Source organism: Scyliorhinus canicula, chromosome 3 (assembly GCF_902713615.1).
Source record: "Scyliorhinus canicula chromosome 3, sScyCan1.1, whole genome shotgun sequence".
Taxonomy (NCBI): Eukaryota; Metazoa; Chordata; class Chondrichthyes; order Carcharhiniformes; family Scyliorhinidae; genus Scyliorhinus; species Scyliorhinus canicula.
Genome location: NC_052148.1, coordinates 60,444,305 through 60,465,216, shown reverse-complemented (window position 1 = coordinate 60,465,216; position 20,912 = coordinate 60,444,305). Strand labels below are relative to the sequence as shown.

General features: G+C 48.4%; 1 protein-coding gene across 1 annotated transcript in view; it reads left to right on the top strand.

Moving 5' to 3' along the window:
* Positions 1–20,912, top strand: part of LOC119962685 (A disintegrin and metalloproteinase with thrombospondin motifs 12-like) — a 740,693-nt gene that overhangs the window by 123,751 nt on the left and 596,030 nt on the right. Inside the window, exon 3 of the mRNA XM_038790610.1 lies at positions 4,487–4,661. Coding sequence (XP_038646538.1) covers positions 4,487–4,661 — 175 coding nt within the window. The remainder of the gene's footprint in view (positions 1–4,486; positions 4,662–20,912) is intronic.

Below are 20,912 nucleotides of genomic sequence, written 5' to 3'. Positions count from 1 at the left end.
GATTAAAGTTTCTTCACAACAAACGTGGAGAGAAAATATAGCTTTTACCAGCCTCAAATCATATCTGCCAATAAATCTGATTAATTCATTTTTGGCAACCTCCAATCCTGAAAATGTTGATTTTCTTTTTCTCTTGTAAAATATTGGCAAATAAAATATGTGTTGAAAGCTGACAGTTCACATCTGAAATTATGTTTGCAAACTATTTAAGTACAGCTTCAGAGCTGCGTCTACTCCTGCCACCAACCCATGTCCACTCAGATAAACCTTACATCAGGAATACCTGACCTTTTACCTGCTCAGATCAATTGTCAAGTTTGAATTATTGATTAGCTAACTCGGTTCACACGACGGAAAGAACTGGGCCAGAATTCTCCATTTGCGAGACTAAAGGTGCCATTTAATGGGACAGAAAGAGTCCTGTTTTAGAGTCTGTTTAATGGGGTGTTAGTGCTGAGATAGACCCCGCTGTTTAATGGCACTTTGCCTTTTTTGCCCCACCAAGGCCGCACTTACATCATTTCCTGCACTGACGAGATAAGCTCAGCAAACTAACCCCTCACCCCCAAAGAATACCACACCCAAATATACATACCAATAACAGTAAAGCGAACAAAACCCCTTTCTACTAACCCTAACCCCAAACAAAACAAAAACACTAAGCTCATTATTCATAACCAAACTAGAATAATGACTTGTAACTACCCCCACCACTTCACTCCCATTAGGGCAGCCCCCCACGCAGGGTAAAAGGAAAAGAAACATTGCCCAGCCCAAAGACATCAACACAGATTGCAGCTTTAAGCCCCCCACCAACATCCACCATATATAAGGAACCCCAACAATTCTCCACACCCACCTGCCAAAAACCAAAAATCTCACAAAAACACAATCAACTAGAACCGAGCCCATGTTTTTTCACAAAGGCATCTGCATCACCTGGCACATTGAAAAAATAGTCTTTCGTCTCAAAGGTCACTTGGAGTCGCACCGAGTACACCACTCCAAATCGAACTCCACTCTTGTACGGGACGACTTTGGCCTTGTAAAACGCTGCCTTCTTCCTTGCCAGCTCCGCTCTAATGTCTTGATAAAGCCTAATGGCGTGGCCTTCCCATTTATAGCTCGGATGCTCCTTCGCCCATTTGAGGACCCATTCCTTCTCTTGAAAGCTGTGGAACATTACCACAATATCCATGGTGGTTTGTTGTGATGGGCTTCTGCTGGAATGTCCGATGGGCTCGATCCAGCTCGAAAGAAGACATGAATCAACCCTCCCCCACCATCTTCCCAAATATCTTATAAAAGTATTCTGTGGGAGTTGGGCCTTCCTTACCCTCCGGAAACCCCATGATTTTGACATTCTGCCTCCAAGAGCGATTCTCCAGAATATCTACCTTGGTCCTCAGTGCTTTACTACCACTGGCCATAAGGGAGATCTCAGCCACGAGTGAAGCAGTCAGGTCGCTGTGTTTCAAGAGAGCCATCTCAAGGTCCTTAATCGCAGTGCCATGCGCTTTTAGCGTTTCGGAAGTCTTTTCTAACTTCGCCCAAATGGGAGCCAGGGCATCTTCTATCGACTTACTAAGGTCCCCGGACGCAAAACTCCATTGCTTCTCAATTTCCACCACCAAAACGCCGGCAAGCATGTCGGCCGTTATTGGAGTGACTGGAGTCACGGGAGCGGGCTCCACCATTTTCTCCGCCGAAGAGCCTCAAGAAGCCTTCAAATCTGCCAACGAATTTGTAGCTACAATTTTATTTGCCCTGGTCCTTATTGGCATTTCCTTACGTGGGCATCTTAGAGCTTCGATCAGATGGGATTTTATCCCAGGAGTTGGGCGAGAAATGGTCAAGAATAGTGAGCTGCCTCATCTGCAACCTCTCCCTGTATGCTGCCAACGTCCGCCAGGAAGTCCTCGAGAATTCCAATATTTGACAGCAACATTTGGTTTGAATCTCTTAGTGGTGAAGTTTACCCAAACTGAGCTCTGTGACTCTGAACAATCACTTTCTTGCTCCTGAGCAGAGGGTGCTATCCAATGGGTGTACCACCTTCAATCCTCGGTGACGCCCCTTCATCTCATGATTTACTGAGATCAGCTGCAGGTCTTCACAGCTGCTCAACCCCAGGATAGCGAACCTTCTGTTTCTGTGAATGTGTCGTTAATGTATTTTCCTTCTTGTGTCCCTCGGATTTGGATCGTTCCCAGCTGTTGAATGTCAGTTCCACCAGATGCCTTTAGCAAAGTGTGGAATCTTTCCTTGAGTAATAATTTTCTTTCACATTTTCAGGAAAGAGCTTCCACTATAATCTGAGCATGATGATGTTACTCTGTGTTCCAGTATCAAACTTCAGATTTATGGTTGTGGGGTTATTTCTCCCTGCCTTCCTGATCTGAATGGTCGTGTTCCTTTCATTGGGAACTTTCCCATCCAGCTATTTCATGCCAATGAATGGCCCCTCTGGGCGGTATTTTCCAGTCCTTTCTGCTGGTGGGATCTTCCAGTCCCATCGAAGGCAACTTCCTGTGGCGGGGTGGGTGAGACATGTAAAATGTCATAGGCACTGTTGGGACTGGAAGATCCCGCTGGCAGCCACCTCTCCTGACAGAAAATGCACCAACGAGTGGCCGGAAAATCGCACCCATTGTCATCTCCAAGTGTATGGATGTTTTGGCTTTTTTTCCCTTCTCATTTGGCCAGTTAGCATTTACTACCATCTTCTTTCTTTGTTCTGCATATCTTTTCCCAGTTACTGGGATTTCCATAAGCTCTGTAGTTTGATTCCCATTTGAGACCTGCTGCCTTTCTCGTGACTTAACGTAAAGCCAATCTTCTGGGTAGACAGCGTCTCTATCTGTCCGCTCGTGGCTTCATGTGCCCTGACAGTGTTAACACTGTGCGACATTGTGAGCATGCCTTTTCCAGTCAGATCTTTTTGTGCATCAAGGTGCACAGAGTCCCAGATGAACTGATCTTACCAGCTTTTCATCTGTTTCTTGAATTTACACTTCATAGAATCATAGAATCCCTACAGTGCAGAAGGAGGCCATTCGGCCCATCGAGTCTGCACCAACCTTTCGAAAGATCACCCTACCTAGGTCCAATCCCCCGTCCTATTCCTGTAACCCCACCAAACCTTTGGGCACTAAGGAGCAATTTATCATGGCCACTCCACCTGACCTGCACATCTTTGGACTATGGGAGGAAACTGGAGCACCCGGAGGAAACCAACGCAGACACGGGGGAAATGTGCAAACTCCACACAGGCAGTTACTTGAGGTTGGAATCGGCATAGGTCCCTGGCGCTGTGAGACAACAGTACTAACCACTGTGCCACCGTCCTGCCCTTGCTGGCTCCATTTCATTTTCATATGATTCTCTCTGTTTTTCTCTCTCTGACATTGATTTTTCTCAATCGAATTCAGCACTAAATCCGTTTCAAATGGTTGGGTTTTTCTCACAGACACTTGCTGTCACCATGTTATATCTTGTGGTTCCCAGGAGTTCAAAATAAATCCAGTTTTAGACTCAGATTTCTTTGCCTGTATTTCATAGATCTCACCATGTGCTGCAGACTAATACATTGTTTATTTGACACACAAGATCATGGTGCAGTAGTGACCCATGTGGAACGATGAATATGTAAGCTCACATGTACATGAAACATATGGGGCGGGATTCGCCGACCCTCTGCCGGGTCAGAGAATCGGCTGGGGGGGGGGGGGGGGGGGGGTGGGGGGGGGGGGGGCGTGAATCCAGCCCCCGCCGGCTGCCGAATTCCCTGGCACCGGAGATTCGGCGGAGGCGGGAATCGCGCTGCGCCGGTCGGTGGCCGCTTACAGCGGCCCCCCCCGGCGATTCTCCGACCCGCGATGGGCCGAAGTCCCGCCCGTTCTTCGCCAGTCCCGCTGGCGTAAATTAGACTAGGTCCCTTACCGGCGGGACCTGGCAGTGCGGGCAGGCTCCGGGGTCCTGGGAGAGGCACGGTGGCCTGGCCCGCGATCGGGGCCCACCGATCCGCGGGTGGGCCTGTGCCGTGGGGGCACTCTTTTCCTATGTGCCGGCCGTGTCAGCCTCCGCGATGGCTGACGTGTAGGTGAACCCCCCTCCCCCCTGCGCATGCGCGGGGATGATGTCAGCAGCCAAAGGCCTTTCACGCCGGCCGGCGGGGCGCAAACCACTCCGGCACCGGCCTAGCCCCTGAAGGTAAGGAGGATTCCACACCTTTGGGGCGGACCGACGCCGGAGTGGTTCACGCCACTCCGTCCCGCCGGGACCCCCTGCCCCGCCGGATACAGGAGAATTCCGCCCATGATTTCTGTATAATATTGGGATGATATAACAAGATAAAGTTAGCTCTAACATTTTGCAAGTTGGTGGAGCTTTATAGGGGATTTTGTGTTGTGAACTCAAAGCAATGCAATTGAACAATTGAGCAACTGTGTAATTGAGTTTAAATTTGACCTGTCCTTCTCTACAGCACGGTTTGTTCCGTTTACATAGAGAAGACTATTTTATCGAACCTATCCATGGCCACCCAAGGAAAGAAGAAGAGCAACAACCACACATTATATATAAGAGAGACGCCGTCCAGCACTCAAAGAGGAAGTGGAATGACTTGACTTCTATCGGCACTGGGACTTGTGGAATTAAAGGTATGGTTAATTACTCATGTACACGGTTTCATCAAGGTAACTTGTCCAGGAAGAAAACTATAATGTTGTAATTATAGTTGAATGTGCAAGGAACCTGCTGAAAACCCGTGCTATGAAATTGGCTGAAGGAGGAGCTGAAATTTAAACATTGTACTGAAGGTGTTTATTTGCTGTTTTTTTGGCCTGGACTTACCAAGTACTAATTGTAGCCAAGAGAACAACTGGGCATTCCCCAGCCTGGCCTTGGCCATGAAGAGATATGTAGCTCAGGCATATTCTTTCTCAGTTTTTTCTTCTTTTTTTTGTGGGAAGCACTAGCAGCTACTTACTGCCTCTACAGTTTAGTGTAACTGAAATGAGGAACTCACTGGAAAGGCCATGAGACGAGAGACACCGAACATAGAAAAAGGTGTGTAGATCGATTTCTTATGAAGAAAGAAAGAGGAGTAAGCCACTTAGCCCATTGAACCTGCTCCGATTAAAATCATGGTTAATCTGGGGCCTGACTCCGATACCTGCCTTTACCCTATATCCCTTCATTTATTTTGGCTAACAGAAATCTATCAATCTCAGTTTTAAAGTTGATTCCACATCAGCTGGCATTTGGCGAAGAAAGTGACAAACTTACACTGCCCTTTGCATGTAGGATTTCTTTCCCAACAAGTCTGACAGCATGTGGAGAGTAAAGGGAGCTTGTGTTTCGAGTCAGGATGACTCTTTGTCAAAGCTGGAGAGAACTGGAAATAGGGTCAGATTTATACTGTTGTGGGGTACGTGGAGCGGGGGGACTGGATAGGGGGCCAGCGACAGGTGGGGATGGACAAAGATGTTGAGGACAGAAGACACTAAAATGTAAATGGGGCTGATTAAGACGAATAATGGTGATGACAGAGGCACATAATGAGATTAGAATGTGTGAACAGCAGAACAAGGTTGAGCAGTATGTCAAAGGGCAACTAGGAACAGATGGCCCAAGTGGAGTGGGGAGGACGGGACAATGGTGAGGCAAAAACAGATCAATGGACGAAATGACAATAAATTGGAAGATGAGCTGCTGTTCCCCCAATTTGCGCTGGGCTTTGCGGAAACATTGCGGCCAAGGACGTGAGAACAGGACAGTGAGTTGAAATGGCAAGTGACAGGAAGATTTGAGTTCTGCAGCAGACAGACCGGAAGTGTTCTGCCAAGTGGTCACCCAGTCTGCATTTAGTCTCTCCAATGTAGAGCAGCACACATTGGGAGCAGCGAATACAATAGACCAGATTGAAGGAGGCGCACGTGAAGCGCTGCCACACTTGAAAAGAGCATTTAGATGTAACACCTGCCCCGCTACCTCCATCCTGCTCACCATCCCAGGCCCGAAACACTCTTTTCCAGTGAGGCAGCGCTTCAGAGGTCTGGATTTAAATTCTAGGCCACTTCTAGATTCCCCAGTCAGTAGAAAGAGTTTTTCCCTTTCGTATCTTGAAACCTTTAATAACATCTAAATTCCAATTCTAACCTGCTTATATTGAAATCCATTTGCCACAATATCCATTCACTTAATCGATTAATATCTCATTGTAATTGTAAATGTAATAATTAAGGTGTGAAGGCAGAGCTAGCTAAAGGGAACTGGGAACTTAGGTTAAGGCACAGGTCAGTAGAAATGCAGTGACAGACATTTCAGGAGATATTTTGTAACAGTCATTACCTTACATGCCAGTGAAAAAGAATGATGCCAAGGGAAGGACACACCATTGGCTGCTAACTATGGAAGTTAAAGGGCAGATTGAAAGAAAAATTACACAGCTACATGAAGATGAGAGACGGGCCAGAAGATTGGACAGAATATTTAAAAAAACAAAGGATGAGTATAAAAATGAAGGGAGAAATGAGTGTACAAGAGAAAGTTAGCTAGAAATATAAAAAAAGATAGGAAGAGTTTCTACAGGTACTTACAAAGAGAGACAGTACGTAAAGTGAGTGTTGGCCCTCCAGAGACTTAAGTCTGTGGAAGTCGTAATGTAAACTCAGGAAATGGGTACATTAAACTGACTTCACTTTAGAAGATACCCCAGAAATAATTGTGAATCAAGCTGTGAAAGGGAGGGAGAAAATTAAAACAATTAAAATCATCAGGGAGAGGGTACTGAGGAAATGATTAGAACTAAAGGCTGTCGTCTCCAGGGCCCTATGGACTTCATCCTGGGTTCTTAAAAGAAGTGGTTGCTGCGTAGTAGTTGCATTGGTTTTAATTTTCCAAACTTTCCCCAGATTCTGGAAGGGTCCCATCAGATTGCAAATGAGTAAATGTAGCTCCTCTATTTAAGAAAGGAGGGAGATAGAAAGCAGGAAACTAGGGGCCAGTTAGTCTATAGGCTGACAAAGGAAAATGCTTGAATCTATTATTAAGAATGTTATGGAAGGGTGCTTTGAAAATTTTAATCAAATCAGACAGAGTCAACATGGTTTTGTACAAGGGAAATAATGTTTAACTAATTTGATTCATTGATTTGATTTATTATTATTGTCACATGTATTAGTATACAATGAAAAGTATTGTTTCTTGCATGCTGTACAAACAATGCATACCGTACCTAGGGAAGGAAGGAGAGACTGCAGAATATAATGTTACAGTTATAGCAAGGTGTAGAGATAAGATCAACTTAATACGAGGTAGGTCCATTCAAAAGTCTGATGGCAGCAGGAAAGAAGCTGTTCTTGAGTCGGTTGATACGTGACCTCAAACTTTGGTATCATTTTCCTGATGGAAGAAGGTGGAAGAGAGTATGTCCGGGGTGCCTTAATTATGCTGGCTGCCTTTCTGAGGCAGCAGGAATTGTAGACAGAATCAATGGATGGGAGGCTGGTTTGCGTGATGGATTGGGCATATTCACGACCTGTTGTAGTTTCCTGCGGTCTTGGGCAGAGCAGGCTCCATACCAAGCTGTGATACAACCAGAAAGAATCCTTTCTGTGGTGCATCTGTGGAAGTTGGTGAGAGTTGTAGGTGACATGCCAAATTTCCTTAGTCTTCTGAGAAAGTAGAGTCGTTGGTGGGCTTTCTTAACTATAGTGTCGGCATGGGGGGACCAGGTCAGGTTGTTGGTGATCTGGACACCTAAAAGCTTGAAGCTCTCGACCCTTTCTACTTCATTCTCATTGATGTAGACAGGGACATGTTCTCCACTACGCTTCCTGAAGTCGATGACAATCTGCCTCATTTTTTTGACATTGAGGGAGAGATTATTGTCATTGCACCAGTTCACCAGATTCTCTGTCTCATTCCTGTACTCTGTCTCATCATTGTGTGAAATCCGACCCACTATGTGGTGTCATCAGCAAATTTGAAAATCGAGTTGGAGGGGAATTTGGCCGCACAGTCATAGGTGTATAAGTAGTATAGTAGGGGGCTGAGGACACAGCCTTGTGGGGCACCGGTGTTGAGGATGATCGTGGAGGAGGTGTTGTTGCCTGTCCTTACTGATTGTGGCCTGTGGGTTAGAAAGTTCAGGATCCAGCCACAGAGGGAGGAGCCGAGGACAAGGCCATGGAGTTTGGACATGAGTTTCGTCGGAATAATGGCGTTGAAGGCTGAGCTGTAGTCAATATGAGTCTGACATAGGTGTCTTTGTTATCTAGGTGTTCCAGGGTAGAGTGCAGGGCCATGGAGATGGCGTCTGCTGTGGACCTGTTGCAGCGGTAGGCGAACTGTAGTGGATTAAGGCAATCCGGAGGCTGGAGTTGATTCGGCCATGACAAACCTTTCGAAGCACTTCATGATGATGGATGTCAGATAGTCATTAAGGCACGCTGCTTGGCTTTTATTTTGGTACAGGGTTGATGGTCGCCTTCTTAAAGCAGATAGGGACCTCAGATTGTTGTAAAGAGAGGTTGAAGATGTCTGTGAATACCCCCGCCAGCTGATCCGCACAAGACCTGCGGGCCCGTCCGGGTACCCCATCCGGGCCAGTGGCTTTCCGAGAGTTGATCTTTGAGATGGCTGCTCTGATGTTTGCAATGGTGATCTCACATACAAGTTCATCCGGGGCTTCTGGGGTGGAGGGCTTGCTCTCGCTGACCTCTTGTTCAAAGCGTGCATAGAATGTGTTGAGCTCATCAGGGAGGGGTGCATTGGAGCCGTTGATTTTACATGCCTTCATCCTGTAGCCCGTTATGTCTTGCAGACCTTGCCATGGTGGGGGGGAGGGGGGGGGGGGGGGGTGGTAATTGTGGCTGTCCTGGGACTCAAGCTAGGTCCGGTACTGACTTTTGGCATCTTTGATGGATTTCCTTGGATCATATCTGGCTTTCTTGTATAAATCAGGGTCACCTGACCTGAACGCCTCAGACCTGGGGCGCGATTCTCCGACCCCACGCGGGTAGGAGAATCGCGGGAGTGGCGGGCGAATCACGCCACGCCGCCCTGGCACCTGCACGCGATTTTCCCACCCCCTCCCAAAACGGCATGTTGCATTTTGCGACAGGCCGCTCGGAGAATCGCCGCTTCGGTCGAGTGGCGAATCTCCGGCCCGGGTGGGCCGGGTAGCCTGCCTAATACGACCGGTTCACGCCGGCACCAACCACACCTGGTCACTGCCGGCGTGAACAGTGCGCGACCGCTGCGTGCGGGGCCTGTGGGGGGGCGGAGGGAGAATCGAGCACCAGAGCAGTGCTCAGGAGGGGTCTGGCCCGCGATTGGTGCCCACCGATCATCAGGCCGGCGTCTCTGAAAAACGCACTCATTTCCCTCTGCAAGATGTTGGAGTCATCTTGCAGGGCAGCGGCGGGGAAGATGGCAACCGCGCATGAGCGGGTTGGCGCCGGCCAACCTGCGCATGCGCGGGTGACATCATTTTGGCGCCACCGGCGCGTCATTCAGGCGGCGCTACTTTGACGCAAGCGTCAAGGCCTGGCGCCTGAGATTGATGCGCCGCCGCTCCTAGCCCCCTGGGGGTGGGAGAATAGGGGGCGAGGAGTGGCCTCCGACGCCGGAGTGAAACACTCCTTGTTTCACTCCAGCGTCGGCACTTTGTCTCCCTTGGAGACTTCAGCAAGCAGTCAGTGGATATCCCTATTCATCCAGGGTTTTCAGTTGGGAAACACGCGGATGTGTTTCTTTGGCACACAGTCTTCTACACACTTACTAACGAAGTCAGCTACTGTAGTGGTGTATCTGTTCAGGTTGGTCGTAGAGTTTTTAAGTACTGACCAGTCCACTGACTTTAAGCAGGAGATCATCCGATTCCTCAGACCAACAATGCACGACTTTGACGGATTCTCTAGCTTCATTTTTTGCTAATAAGCCGGGAGCAGGAGAACATCCTTGTGGTCAGATTTGCCAAAGTGTGGGCGGGCGATAGAGCGGTAGGCATGTTTGATATTTGTGTAGCAGTGGTCCAGGATGTTTGGGCCTCTGGCAGAACAGGTGACGTGTTGGTGGTAACTTGGTAGTATGTTCTTGAGCTTGGCCTTATTGAAGTCCCCAGCTACAATGAAGGCCTCGGGATGTTTCATTTCAAGGCTATTTGTAGTGGTGAATATTTTGTCCAGTGCGATTTTCACATTTGCATGGGGTGGGATGTAAACTGCCGTCAGGATAACGGAGCTGACCACCCGCGGAAGGTAGTAGGGGCGGCATTGTAGCGTCAGGTATTCGAGGTCCGGGGAACAAAAACTCGCCAGTGTTGCTACATCTAGGCACCAGGAGGTGTTGATTAGGAGGCAAACGTCACCTCCCTCTAGCCTTGCCTGAGGCTGCCGTAGGGCCCATTTGGTGGATTGAGAATCCCTCTGGTTGTAGGGCACAGTCCACTGAAGCAGGAGTGAGCCATGTCTCCGTGAAACAGACCACACAGCAGTTTAAAACAATTTATTAGAGATCTTTAGAGAATTAACTAGCAGTATGGATAAAGGGGAATGGAGGATATGATTTAGTTTTGACCAGGTGCCAAAGGTTGCTACACAAAATAAGAGTTCACAGTATTAGCATGGATATAATTTTGGTCAACAGTCAACAGGATGGAGAGAGCAGGGATAAATGAGTCATTTTTGGGCTGGAAAGATATAACGATTAAAGTACCATGGGGTTCAGTGCTGGGGTCTCGACTATATCTATATCAGTGATTTGGATGAAGGGGTCAAAAGTAATACTGCTAAATTTGCTGATGACACCAAGGTAGGTAAGGAAGTAAGTTGCGAAGAGGAGATAAGGAGTTATCTGCAAAGGGATGCAGATGGGTTAAATGAGTGGGAAAGAAATTGGCAGGTAAAGTATAACATAGAAAAATGTGAACTTGTTCACTTTGGTGGGAAGAATAGAAAAGCAATATATTACTGGAATGGAGAGAGATTGCAGAGCTCAGTGGTGCAGAGGGATCTGGGTGTCCTGGTACGTGAATCATAATAGGTTAGTATGCAGGTACAGCAAGTGATTAGGAAGGCAAATGGAATGTTCTTGTTTATTTACAAGGGAAATGGAATATAAAATTATGGAAGTTTTGCTATAGGTGTACATGATGTTGTGAGGTAACCTTTGGAGTATTGTGTACAGTTTTGGTATCCTTTAAGAAAGGAAATAATTGTTTCAGAAACAGTTCAGAGAAAGTTCACTGAACTGACCCCTGGGCTGAGGGGGTTGTCTTACGAGGGAAGGTTGGACAGGTTGGGCCTGCATCCATTGGAGTTTAGAAGAATGAGAGGTGACTTTATTTGGATATAGACAATCCCAAGTGGACTTGACAGAGTTGATGCTGTAAAGATGTTTCCCCTTTATGGGGGAGACTAGAATTAGGGGACACTTTATAAAAATAAAGGCCCCCCCATTTAAGATGGGGATGGGGCGGGAAGTGCCTGGAATTCCCAGGGTTGAGGGCTGAGGCTGGCTAGTGCCCCGACAACCTGGCAGTGCCCCCTGGCACCGAGATGGGGCAGCCCTTCTCCATTGGGGAGGGGGCTTATTATAGAATAGAATCCCTACAGTGCAGAAAGAGGCCACTCGGGCCACCGAGTTTGCAGTCCGACCCTCCAAAGGACCACCCCATCAAGTCCAATCCCCTACCCTGTCCCTGTAGCCACACCTAACCTTTGGACACTAAGGGGCAATTTAGCTTGGCCAATCCACCTAACCTGTACATCTTTGGGCTGTGGGAGGAAACCAGAGTATCCGGAAGAAATCCACGCAGACAGGAGGATAAGTGCAACTCCGCAAAGCTAGTCACCCGAGGTGGGAATCAAACCCAGGCCCCTGGCATTGTGAGACAGCAGTGCTAACTACTGTGCGCCCCTGTCGCACTTATGTCTGGTGGGGAGGGAGTGTGTGTCGGACAACCTGCGGGGGTGGGGCAGAGAGAGGGCGAGAGTGCCCCGATACATCTGTGGTGTAGGAGTGGTCACCCCAAAGCATGTGTGAGGCATGTGTCCGCCATGGCCGTGAGGGGAGGTGGGGATGGGTTCAGCGTTTTGCTGACTGGGGCGCACTTTAAAGATGGCATCCAATCTTTGTATAACTGGACTTGTCGGCTCTATGAGGCTCTGCCAGAGCTAAAAACAGCCACCTATTTCTTTCTGACAAAGTGTCAGAGATCAGGACAGAAAACCCGACTCAGTCTCTGGGGAGAAACACGTCGGTTTTCAGTTTATGGGGAAGGTTCCACCCGGGGTCTTTGACGATTTTTAAGACAGAATTAGATAGATTCCTGATTGACAAGGGAGTTCAAGGATATAGGGAGTAGTCAGGAAAGTAGAGTTGAGGCCACATTGAGATCAGTCACAATCTTATCAAATAGGGCAGTAGGCTGGAGGGGCCCTATGACTTACTGACACTCCTAATTCTCACATTCGGCTGTTATGCTTGTAAACAATGTTTACAATGTTGCCTATCTTTGTGTAATCAACAAACTTATTTGTGGACTTCATCCCATTATTTGAATCCCTAATAAATAAATTGGCTAATTGAGGCCCCTAACACAGATCTCTTTGAGATGTCGTTAGTGATATCCTGACTGAGCATTATCATTTCCCTTTATCTCTTTTCTTTTCTTTTTTAAAAAATTTAGAGTACCTAATTCATTTTTCCAATTAAGGGGCAATTTAGTGGGCCAAACCACCTGACCTGCACATCTTTGGGTTGTGGTACTGAGACCCATTCGGATACGGGGAAAATGTACAAACACCACACGGACAGTGACCTGGGGCCGGGATTGAACCCGGATCCTCAGCGCTGAGAGGCAGCAGTGCTAACCACTGCGCCACCGGGCCGCCTGCTTCCCTTCATCTCTGTCTCAAATTATGGGCAGGATTTACTGACCTCGCCACGAGTTTTTCGGTGGTGAATGCGGCCCGCCTGTGGGATTTACCAACCCTGCAGTTGTCAGCGGCATTTACGTGACTGCATCCCTCATCGCCGGGAAACCCATGCGCCGGAGTGGGACCAGAATAGAACATAGAACATAGAACACTACAGTGCAGTACGGGCCCTTCGGCCCTCGATGTTGCGCCGACCTGTGAAACCATCTGAAGCCTATCTGACCTACACTATTCCATTTTCAACCATATGTCTATCCAGTGACCACTTAAATGCCCTTAAAGTTGGCGAGTCTACTACTGTTGCAGGCAGGGCGTTCCACACCCCTACTACTCTCTGAGTAAAGAAACTGCCTCTGACATCTGTCCTATATCTATCACCCCTCAATTTAAAGCTATGTCCCCTCGTGTTGGTCATCACCATCCAAGGAAAAAGACTCTCACTGTCCACCCTATCTAACCCTCTGACTATCTTATATGTCTCTATTAAGTCACCTCTCAGCCTTCTCCTCTCTAACGAAAACAACCTCAAGTCCCTGAGCCTTTCCTCGTAAGACCTTCCCTCCATACCAGGCAACATCCTAGTAAATCTCCTCTGAACCCTTTCCAAAGCTTCCACATCCTTCCTATAATGTGGTGACCAGAACTGCACGCAGTACTCCAGGTGCGGCCGCACCAGAGTTATGTACAGCTGCAGCATGACCTTGTGGCTCCGAAACTCAATCCCCCTGCTGATAAAGGCTAGCACACCATATGCCTTCTTAACAGCCCTATTAACCTGGGTGGCAACTTTCAGGGATTTATGTACCTGGATGCCGAGATCTCTCTGTTTATCTACACTACCAAGAATCTTGCCATTAGCCCAGTACTCTGCATTCCTGTTACTCCTTCCAAAGTGAACCACCTCACACTTTTCCGCATTAAACTCCATCTGCCACCTCTCAGCCCAGCTCTGCAGCTTATCTATGTCCCTCTGTATCCTATAACATCCTTCAGCACTATCCACAACTCCACCGACCTTCGTGCCATCTGCAAATTTACTAACCCATCCTTCTACACCCTCTTCCAGGTCATTTATAAAAATGACAAACAGCAGTGGCCCCAAAACAGATCCTTGCGGTACACCACTAGTAACTGAACTCCAGGATGAACATTTGCCATCAACCACTAGCTGTCTTCTTTCAGCTAGCCAATTACTGAATATCTCGCTGGTCTGAACAGCCAGTAGATTGTGACCCATATCTTTTCTGATCATACTATCTCTGCTATCACATTTCAGAATTACACAAGGTCAGACTCAAGCATGTATTAAAACTGGGTTGTGAGACTGCATGATAATCCCTATTCAACCAATAATCTTTATTAGTGTCACAAGTAGACTTACATTAACACTGCAATGAAGTTTCTGTGAAAATCACCTTTCACATTCCGGTACCTGTTCGGGTACACTGAGGGAGAATTCAGAATGTCTAATTCATCTAACAAGCATGTCTTTTTGGTCTTGTGGGAGGAAATCGGAGCACCCAGAGCAAACCCACGCAGACACAGGGAGAAAGTGCAGACTCTGCACAGACAGTGACCCAAGCCGGAATTGAACCTGGGACCCTGGCGCTGTGAAGCAACGGTGCTAACCACTATGCTACCGTGTCGCTCATATGAATTGCCCTGAAGTGTAAAATGTTTTTGGCGTGTATTTTTGTTTGATCAACCGATCATGTTCTTTCTTCAAAGAAATTAGGCAGATAAATATAGCTTCCATCTGCAGAGCATTTAGTAGAAGCAGAGGCCAGGTTAATGGACGCTTCTTTGCAATCTTTCCTGCTTGCTGGCGAAGATCCGCTCTGCATACAAAGTGGCCCCTTACCCAGGAAAATGGTTCACGATCAAAAGCCCTGCACCAACTCTCCTGGGGTCAGAGAGAGAAAAGGCAGCCCTATAATTTACCCAGTTCTGCAAATAAATTTAATCTATTGTGCTAGCTTTTTAAATGACAAAGTCATGCGTAATATTTCAGCAATGCTGATCATTGCACTCATGCTTGGAGCTTGTCCCTGTTGACTAACTATAATTTTCCATATTGCTTGCTGTCTTATTTCAGATGAAATTGCTTCATGAAAAAATGCTTTAAAAAAAAGTAATTTTGTTTTATTTAATTCAGGGGGTCTGAGAGTCACTGACTGGGCCAGCATTTATTGGCCACCCCTAACAGACCTCCATTTGAGAGTTAGGCATATCGCTGTGGGTCTCGAGTCACATATGGGCCAGACCAAGTAAGGATGGCAGATTTCCTTCCCTCAAGGTCATTGGAGGAAGCAAATGTTTCATGGTCATCAGTGGGCCCTTTTGGCTCAGTTGGTTAGGCAGCTGATTTGTGATGCAGAGCAAGGCCAAAAGCGCAGGTTCAATTCCTGTACCAGCTGAGGTTTTTCATAAATGCCCCTCCTTTTCAACCTTGCCCCTCGCCTGAGGTGTGGCGATCCTCAGGTTAAATCACCACCAGTTGGCTCTTCCCTTCAAAGGTGAAAACAACGAATGGTCATCTGGGACAAGGGTAACTTTACTTTTACTTGCAAGGTCATCATTAGATTAAAAAAAAATTTTTTTTTTTAATAAATGTCTTTATTCTCCATTTTCCTTCAAAATTTACACCCCACCCACAGACAGTAAACGGTAACAAATACAAAATCAATCCCCTCAACAATAACAATGATCCCATCCTCCCACCACCCCAAACAACGACCCGCCTGTCAATATATGCATCCAATAAAACAAACCCTCCCACGGTGGAAACAAAAAACAAGGGAGAAAAAGAAAAAAGGAGTCCGGGACCGCGCATGGTCACCATAGAGTCCACTCCCCCCCCCCCCCACCCCCCCCCCCCCCCCCACCCCCCCCCCCCGCACACACACACACACACACACACACTCTCAACGCTGTCCAACCTCTGAAAGAGTGCCGTACATGATACCCAAGAGTTGTAAACGTCCCCCCCCCCCCCCCCCCCCCCATCCACTCCTCCCCAACTCCTCCCGTCCACTGCCTCTTGTAAAACTCCTTCCCCCAACCTCAGTTCCTTCCCCGCAGCTTTCCACCCCGGCTAGACTCCGCGGACCCTGTTCTGCCAGGCTCCGATGGCCGCAGCCCCTCCCCCCACCTCACTCCCGTTCACTGGCCGGCTTAGACCGGCCAGCGTGGAGGCCCCCGCCCGGGTCCCTTTCCCCCTTGCCCGACCCTAGGAAAGCCCAAAAATCCCCTTTCAGCACACAAACCCCGCATATCCACCTACACCCCAAAGAGCCCTCACTTCGAGTGTCCCATCACTTCCCTTGTCCAAATGTATATAACATGGTTATATTTAAAAATATCAGTGTCATGCACAATTACCTTGGTCCAACCATGGCTCCACGTAGTGCAGTGGAACAGTATGCAGTAAAATCTATTTCAAGGGTTAAATATGTTAGTTTGATAAATTGTACTAACTTTAGTGTTTCACTTTTTGCACAGCAACTAAAATAGATTGCATCGAAAACATGAAACAGTAAATCCTCGTAATAATTTTTCAGTAGGACAGTTCTTTTCAAAACATGCCATCAGCATTAACTCAAGGGGCTTACTGAAGTCAAAAACAACTGACTCGCTCCTTTGGAAAAAATCATTTAAGGAATGAAAATGCAGTGTTCTGACACGTTACGGTTCCTATTCCTGCTTGCAAAATGAATCATTGCCTGGCTGATGTCTAATCCTCTTTTGGTTTCATCCACCTCTGATGAGTGATGATTAAAAGTGGTTTTCAGAAAGAAAGTTGGCAACCTTTGAATTCAAGAGGGAAAAGAATGAGATACTTTTGAATTCTGGCACTGGGAATGTGCAGTTAGCTACCTGCTGTCCTCCATTTATGGTGCAGAATGTATTGAAGTTGTCATTCAGTGTGGTGGGATGCTCAGTGCTGTGAAGTTCATATTATTTACATTGTGGGGCAAAATCACCACCAGCATTGCAGGTCGTGGTACAAAATTTTGACTTTTTCTTTATTGGGGGCACAGCTTCCCTGTTAGCTGGGAAAAGCCATGCAGTACAGCAGTGCCAGGTGACCAGCCTCATAGTGGATGCTTACATTTCTGTGTGGTGATACAGCTGGGAGTCAGGGTATGAAGGTGTCAGGGTTAGGATGAAGCTGGGAGATGGGGGGAGTGAGCTCAGAGGGTTGAAGGTGTCTGGTGTGGGGAGGAAGGGGTAGTAGGGGAGGAGGATGAAACTGTGGAGGAAGGTGGACTGGTGGAGGAAGGAGTAAGGGAGCGACTTTGGAGGAGTGAAAGTGTCTGGGGGAGGGTAGGTGTCATCGGGGAAGAAGGAGAAGGGGAGGGAGTTCGGCGAGATGAAAGTGCCTGAGAGAGGAAGGAGTAAGAGAAGGATTAAGGAGTGGTGAAGGAATAGAGGGAGAGGAAGGAGTGAGGGAAGATGAAGAAGTAGAGGTAGAGGAAGGAGTATGGGGGGGAGGGGGAATGTTCAGGTGAACGTGTAAGGAAGGGGTTTGTGGAGTCAATGCCTGATTCCTGGGTGGATGTAGAAGGAAGAGATGGTGACTGTGAGAGGTGACACAGGGACCTGGTAGGATGCGAGGGTGAAGATGCACCCTGTAGCCATCTAAGATGGCCACCTGCAAAGGACCATGGGAATTGCGGCCAACCCAGGACTCGGACAGAAACAGAGCTTGTGTGAATTTGCAACCCAGATAGCTAGACCTAATCGAAACCCCCGCTCTTTTGCATTGTAATGGCCCATTTCCCCGGAACAATAGGACTGCACTCAAGAAACCGATACAGCCACAGACTGATCGGCGCCAGTCCCTTTACTCAGAGAACCCAACTGCCAAGGTGAATGACCGCTAAGGACCCGCCCAGCTGCCAAGGCACCCGCCCCTTTATTGGCCGAAATCGAAGACAGTGATCAGAGCCCTGTTACTGGGTGGACTGAGACGCTTGTCAGCTTAGATGGATAACTGAACGAGAACACCAGCAGGCAGCATCGCAAAAGCTCGGAACAGTCAGATGAGTGTGATGGCTGGAGGATTTTTGTGTGCAGGGGAGTGCTTGCACAAGGCTGTGAAACGCCCTGTTGCAGACCCTTGTCCTTCTAGAATCACTTATGGTGCGGCTGAACTGTGAATGTTGGTACATCTGTGTGTGTGTATATGCGTGTGGTGGGTGGGGAAAGAATGGGGAAGGGGAGGCCTCCTGAAGCCAATATAATGAGGTAGAAAGGTAACACTGGACATTATTCAGTGCAAGTGTGAATGTATTTATATTGAATACACTGGCAGTGTTCACCTGCGCAATAACTTGTGCTCAAAGTGTCTTTATTTTTCTTGGCCCAGCATTGTGTCTGAGGCAGGAGTGGAGGCAGCTGTGGAGTTGTCTGATGACTTTGGCGACCGTTATTTGTGACGGAAACAGGTGGGCCCTGGTTGACTTTGCCTTTCCATCGATGGACCACCTGCTCCACCTGTGGTGACAGAGGACAAACCTGTAGGGGCCTCAGACTGAAGGGATTCGGAGGGAGTGGATAACCTCTGTGAGTCCTGAGCTGATGACCCAGCTGCTGTTCCTCCTCCCTTCGGGTACTCGAGTTCTCCAGCCTGACTCCTTGAGGGCAAGGAGCACCTGGAAGGACATTGAGGTGCCCCATTCGTTGCTGCTGCATGACCACACCCCCGGCAGCAGTGATGGAATGCAGTTCTGCCTATGTCCTCATGTTCTGCTGGACCATGGTCTCCATGGCATCTGCCACCCTCCCCATGGAGATCTTGATGCATGCACATGTGGGCACCACTTCATCACAGACTCCGCCATTTCTTGTGCCACTTTGTTGTGGGCACCATAAATTGGCAGGCCGATTCCAAAGGCTCATCTTTGGACTGGGACCTTACAGATGCCTGTTCTCCAACAGTCCTCTGAGAGCCAGGGAACTCGGCTGGTGACCCTTCCTGCTGCGGACAAGTGTCCGTGTGGTGACCACTAGATTGTGTGACCCTGCCTGAATTACCACTAATACCTACTGAAGTCTATCGATCTGAGCTGGTGAAGCGTGCACGTAAGCGTTGTGACACCTCGAATGCTGTCGAGCATTTGCGTTCCCTCCTGGGCTGCTGCTGGGGCTGGGGATGGAAAAGGGGCTTTCCTCCTCTTCCTCCTCCCCTGGCTTTGGTCTCTTGCTGGTTTCCTACAAGTGAGCAAGGAGAATGAAAGTGACAGCTACAGCTGCCTCCAAGATGGGGCACATTCAACCCTAAGGTTTGCATTTAATGGAGGAATCCTTACCAAGTGGATGGCCAAGGACAAGGTCCCCACCATCAATGGCTCTGTCCCACTTGACTCCCATGTCCCATGAGCTTGGAAGCCCTCTCCTCAAACTTGGTTAGAGTCCTCAGGAGTGGTCGACCCCTTGCGGTCTTCTCCCATTCAGCTCGGTTGTGCTGAAGCTTGAGAGGAGTTGCATGTTACATCGGTTGGGCCATTGGATTTCAATTCATCCTCATTCACCCCCTTGTCATTCACTTCTGTGTGGCTTGTCTTCACTGGTGCGAATTGGGCAGAGTTTGTGGACCAGCTTGCTTCGGAGCACAAAGTACATCCACGTGCAAGGGGAAGACTCAGACATGCATGTGGTGTGGAAGCTGCTCATTCTCTGAGCCTAGATTGGGTCTCCCCCTTCCCCCTCAAGCCCACTCCATGGAGTATTCCATGTCTGCTGAATGGTGAACGTGGCAAAGTGGTCACTTCACCGTAACATGGATGTACCGAAATGAGGCTGTGAGGCAGGACATGCTGTTACCACTGACATTTTGTAGTTTGTGTGTAGAATCGAGTCCCAACTCGCCTGCAAATGGGAGTTTCTTTTACTACTGGTTGATTCATTTTCTTTCAATCTGTGCAAAATATCCCCATTATACTTAGCACAGCCTATATGGATTTGTCATTTCTGAGGATAGAAAATTGTGCCATACTCTACAGGCTCCACCAGTGTTGGGATGTTTCATCAGAGCAGTGTTCAAGAATGCTATGCTTCAGTAAAGAAATATTAGAAACATTTTGGGCTGGATTCTCCGTTTGGGAGACGAAGTCCCCACGCCGGCGTGAAAACGGTGGTGTTTTATGCCAGGAAAATTGGCGCAAAATGGCAACCAATTCGCCGTTTTGCTGGGGGCTAGCAGGAAGGCAGCACAGAGCTCCCAGCTCCAGCTGCCTATACGGCCCTGAGTATTTCCGGGTCCATGGCCACGCATGCGCATGGCGCCTGAAGTGCCTGCGCCGTGCTTCATGGTGCACCCAGCCCACGGACCCGGACCACAAAAATAGTACCCCCCTTCGGCCGCTCGCGCACCCTGAACCGCCCGTCCCCTGTGCCCCCAACCCTGAATGAAGCCCCCCTCTGCCTGTGGATCGGCCCTCCCCCGACTATGGCGGCGCCGGACTGATTCTGCAGCCACCACACTAAGCTCATGACGGGTGAGACTATGTGGGTCCCACGCCTTCGGGAACTCGGCCAGTCGGGACGAAGCATCGAGGGGGGGGGGGGGGGGGGGGGGGGGCTCAGGCAATGGCCTGAGGCCGTGGATATGTGGCGTGGCATACTCCTTGAATACACTGCTTTTCAGGGGGCAGAGCGTCGGGAAAGCGCCGCCGCCACCTATTTTGGCGTAATCGGGGATTCTCCACCCCCTTGCCGAATGCGATTTTGGTGTCGGGGAGCGGAGAATCCAGCCCATGTGTTTTGCTGCAGCCATACGCACAGGGCCTCCTCTGATAGGAGCACTGCACTGTCAGTCCAAATAACAGTTAGCACAGTCCTCCCTCTTCTTGCAACTGTGTCATTTTGAGATGTGACTGGGAACTTCACTGACAGAAAGCAATTTCTAGTCATTTTACTGATTCTCTCTATACACAGTATCATATTTTATCCAAGTCA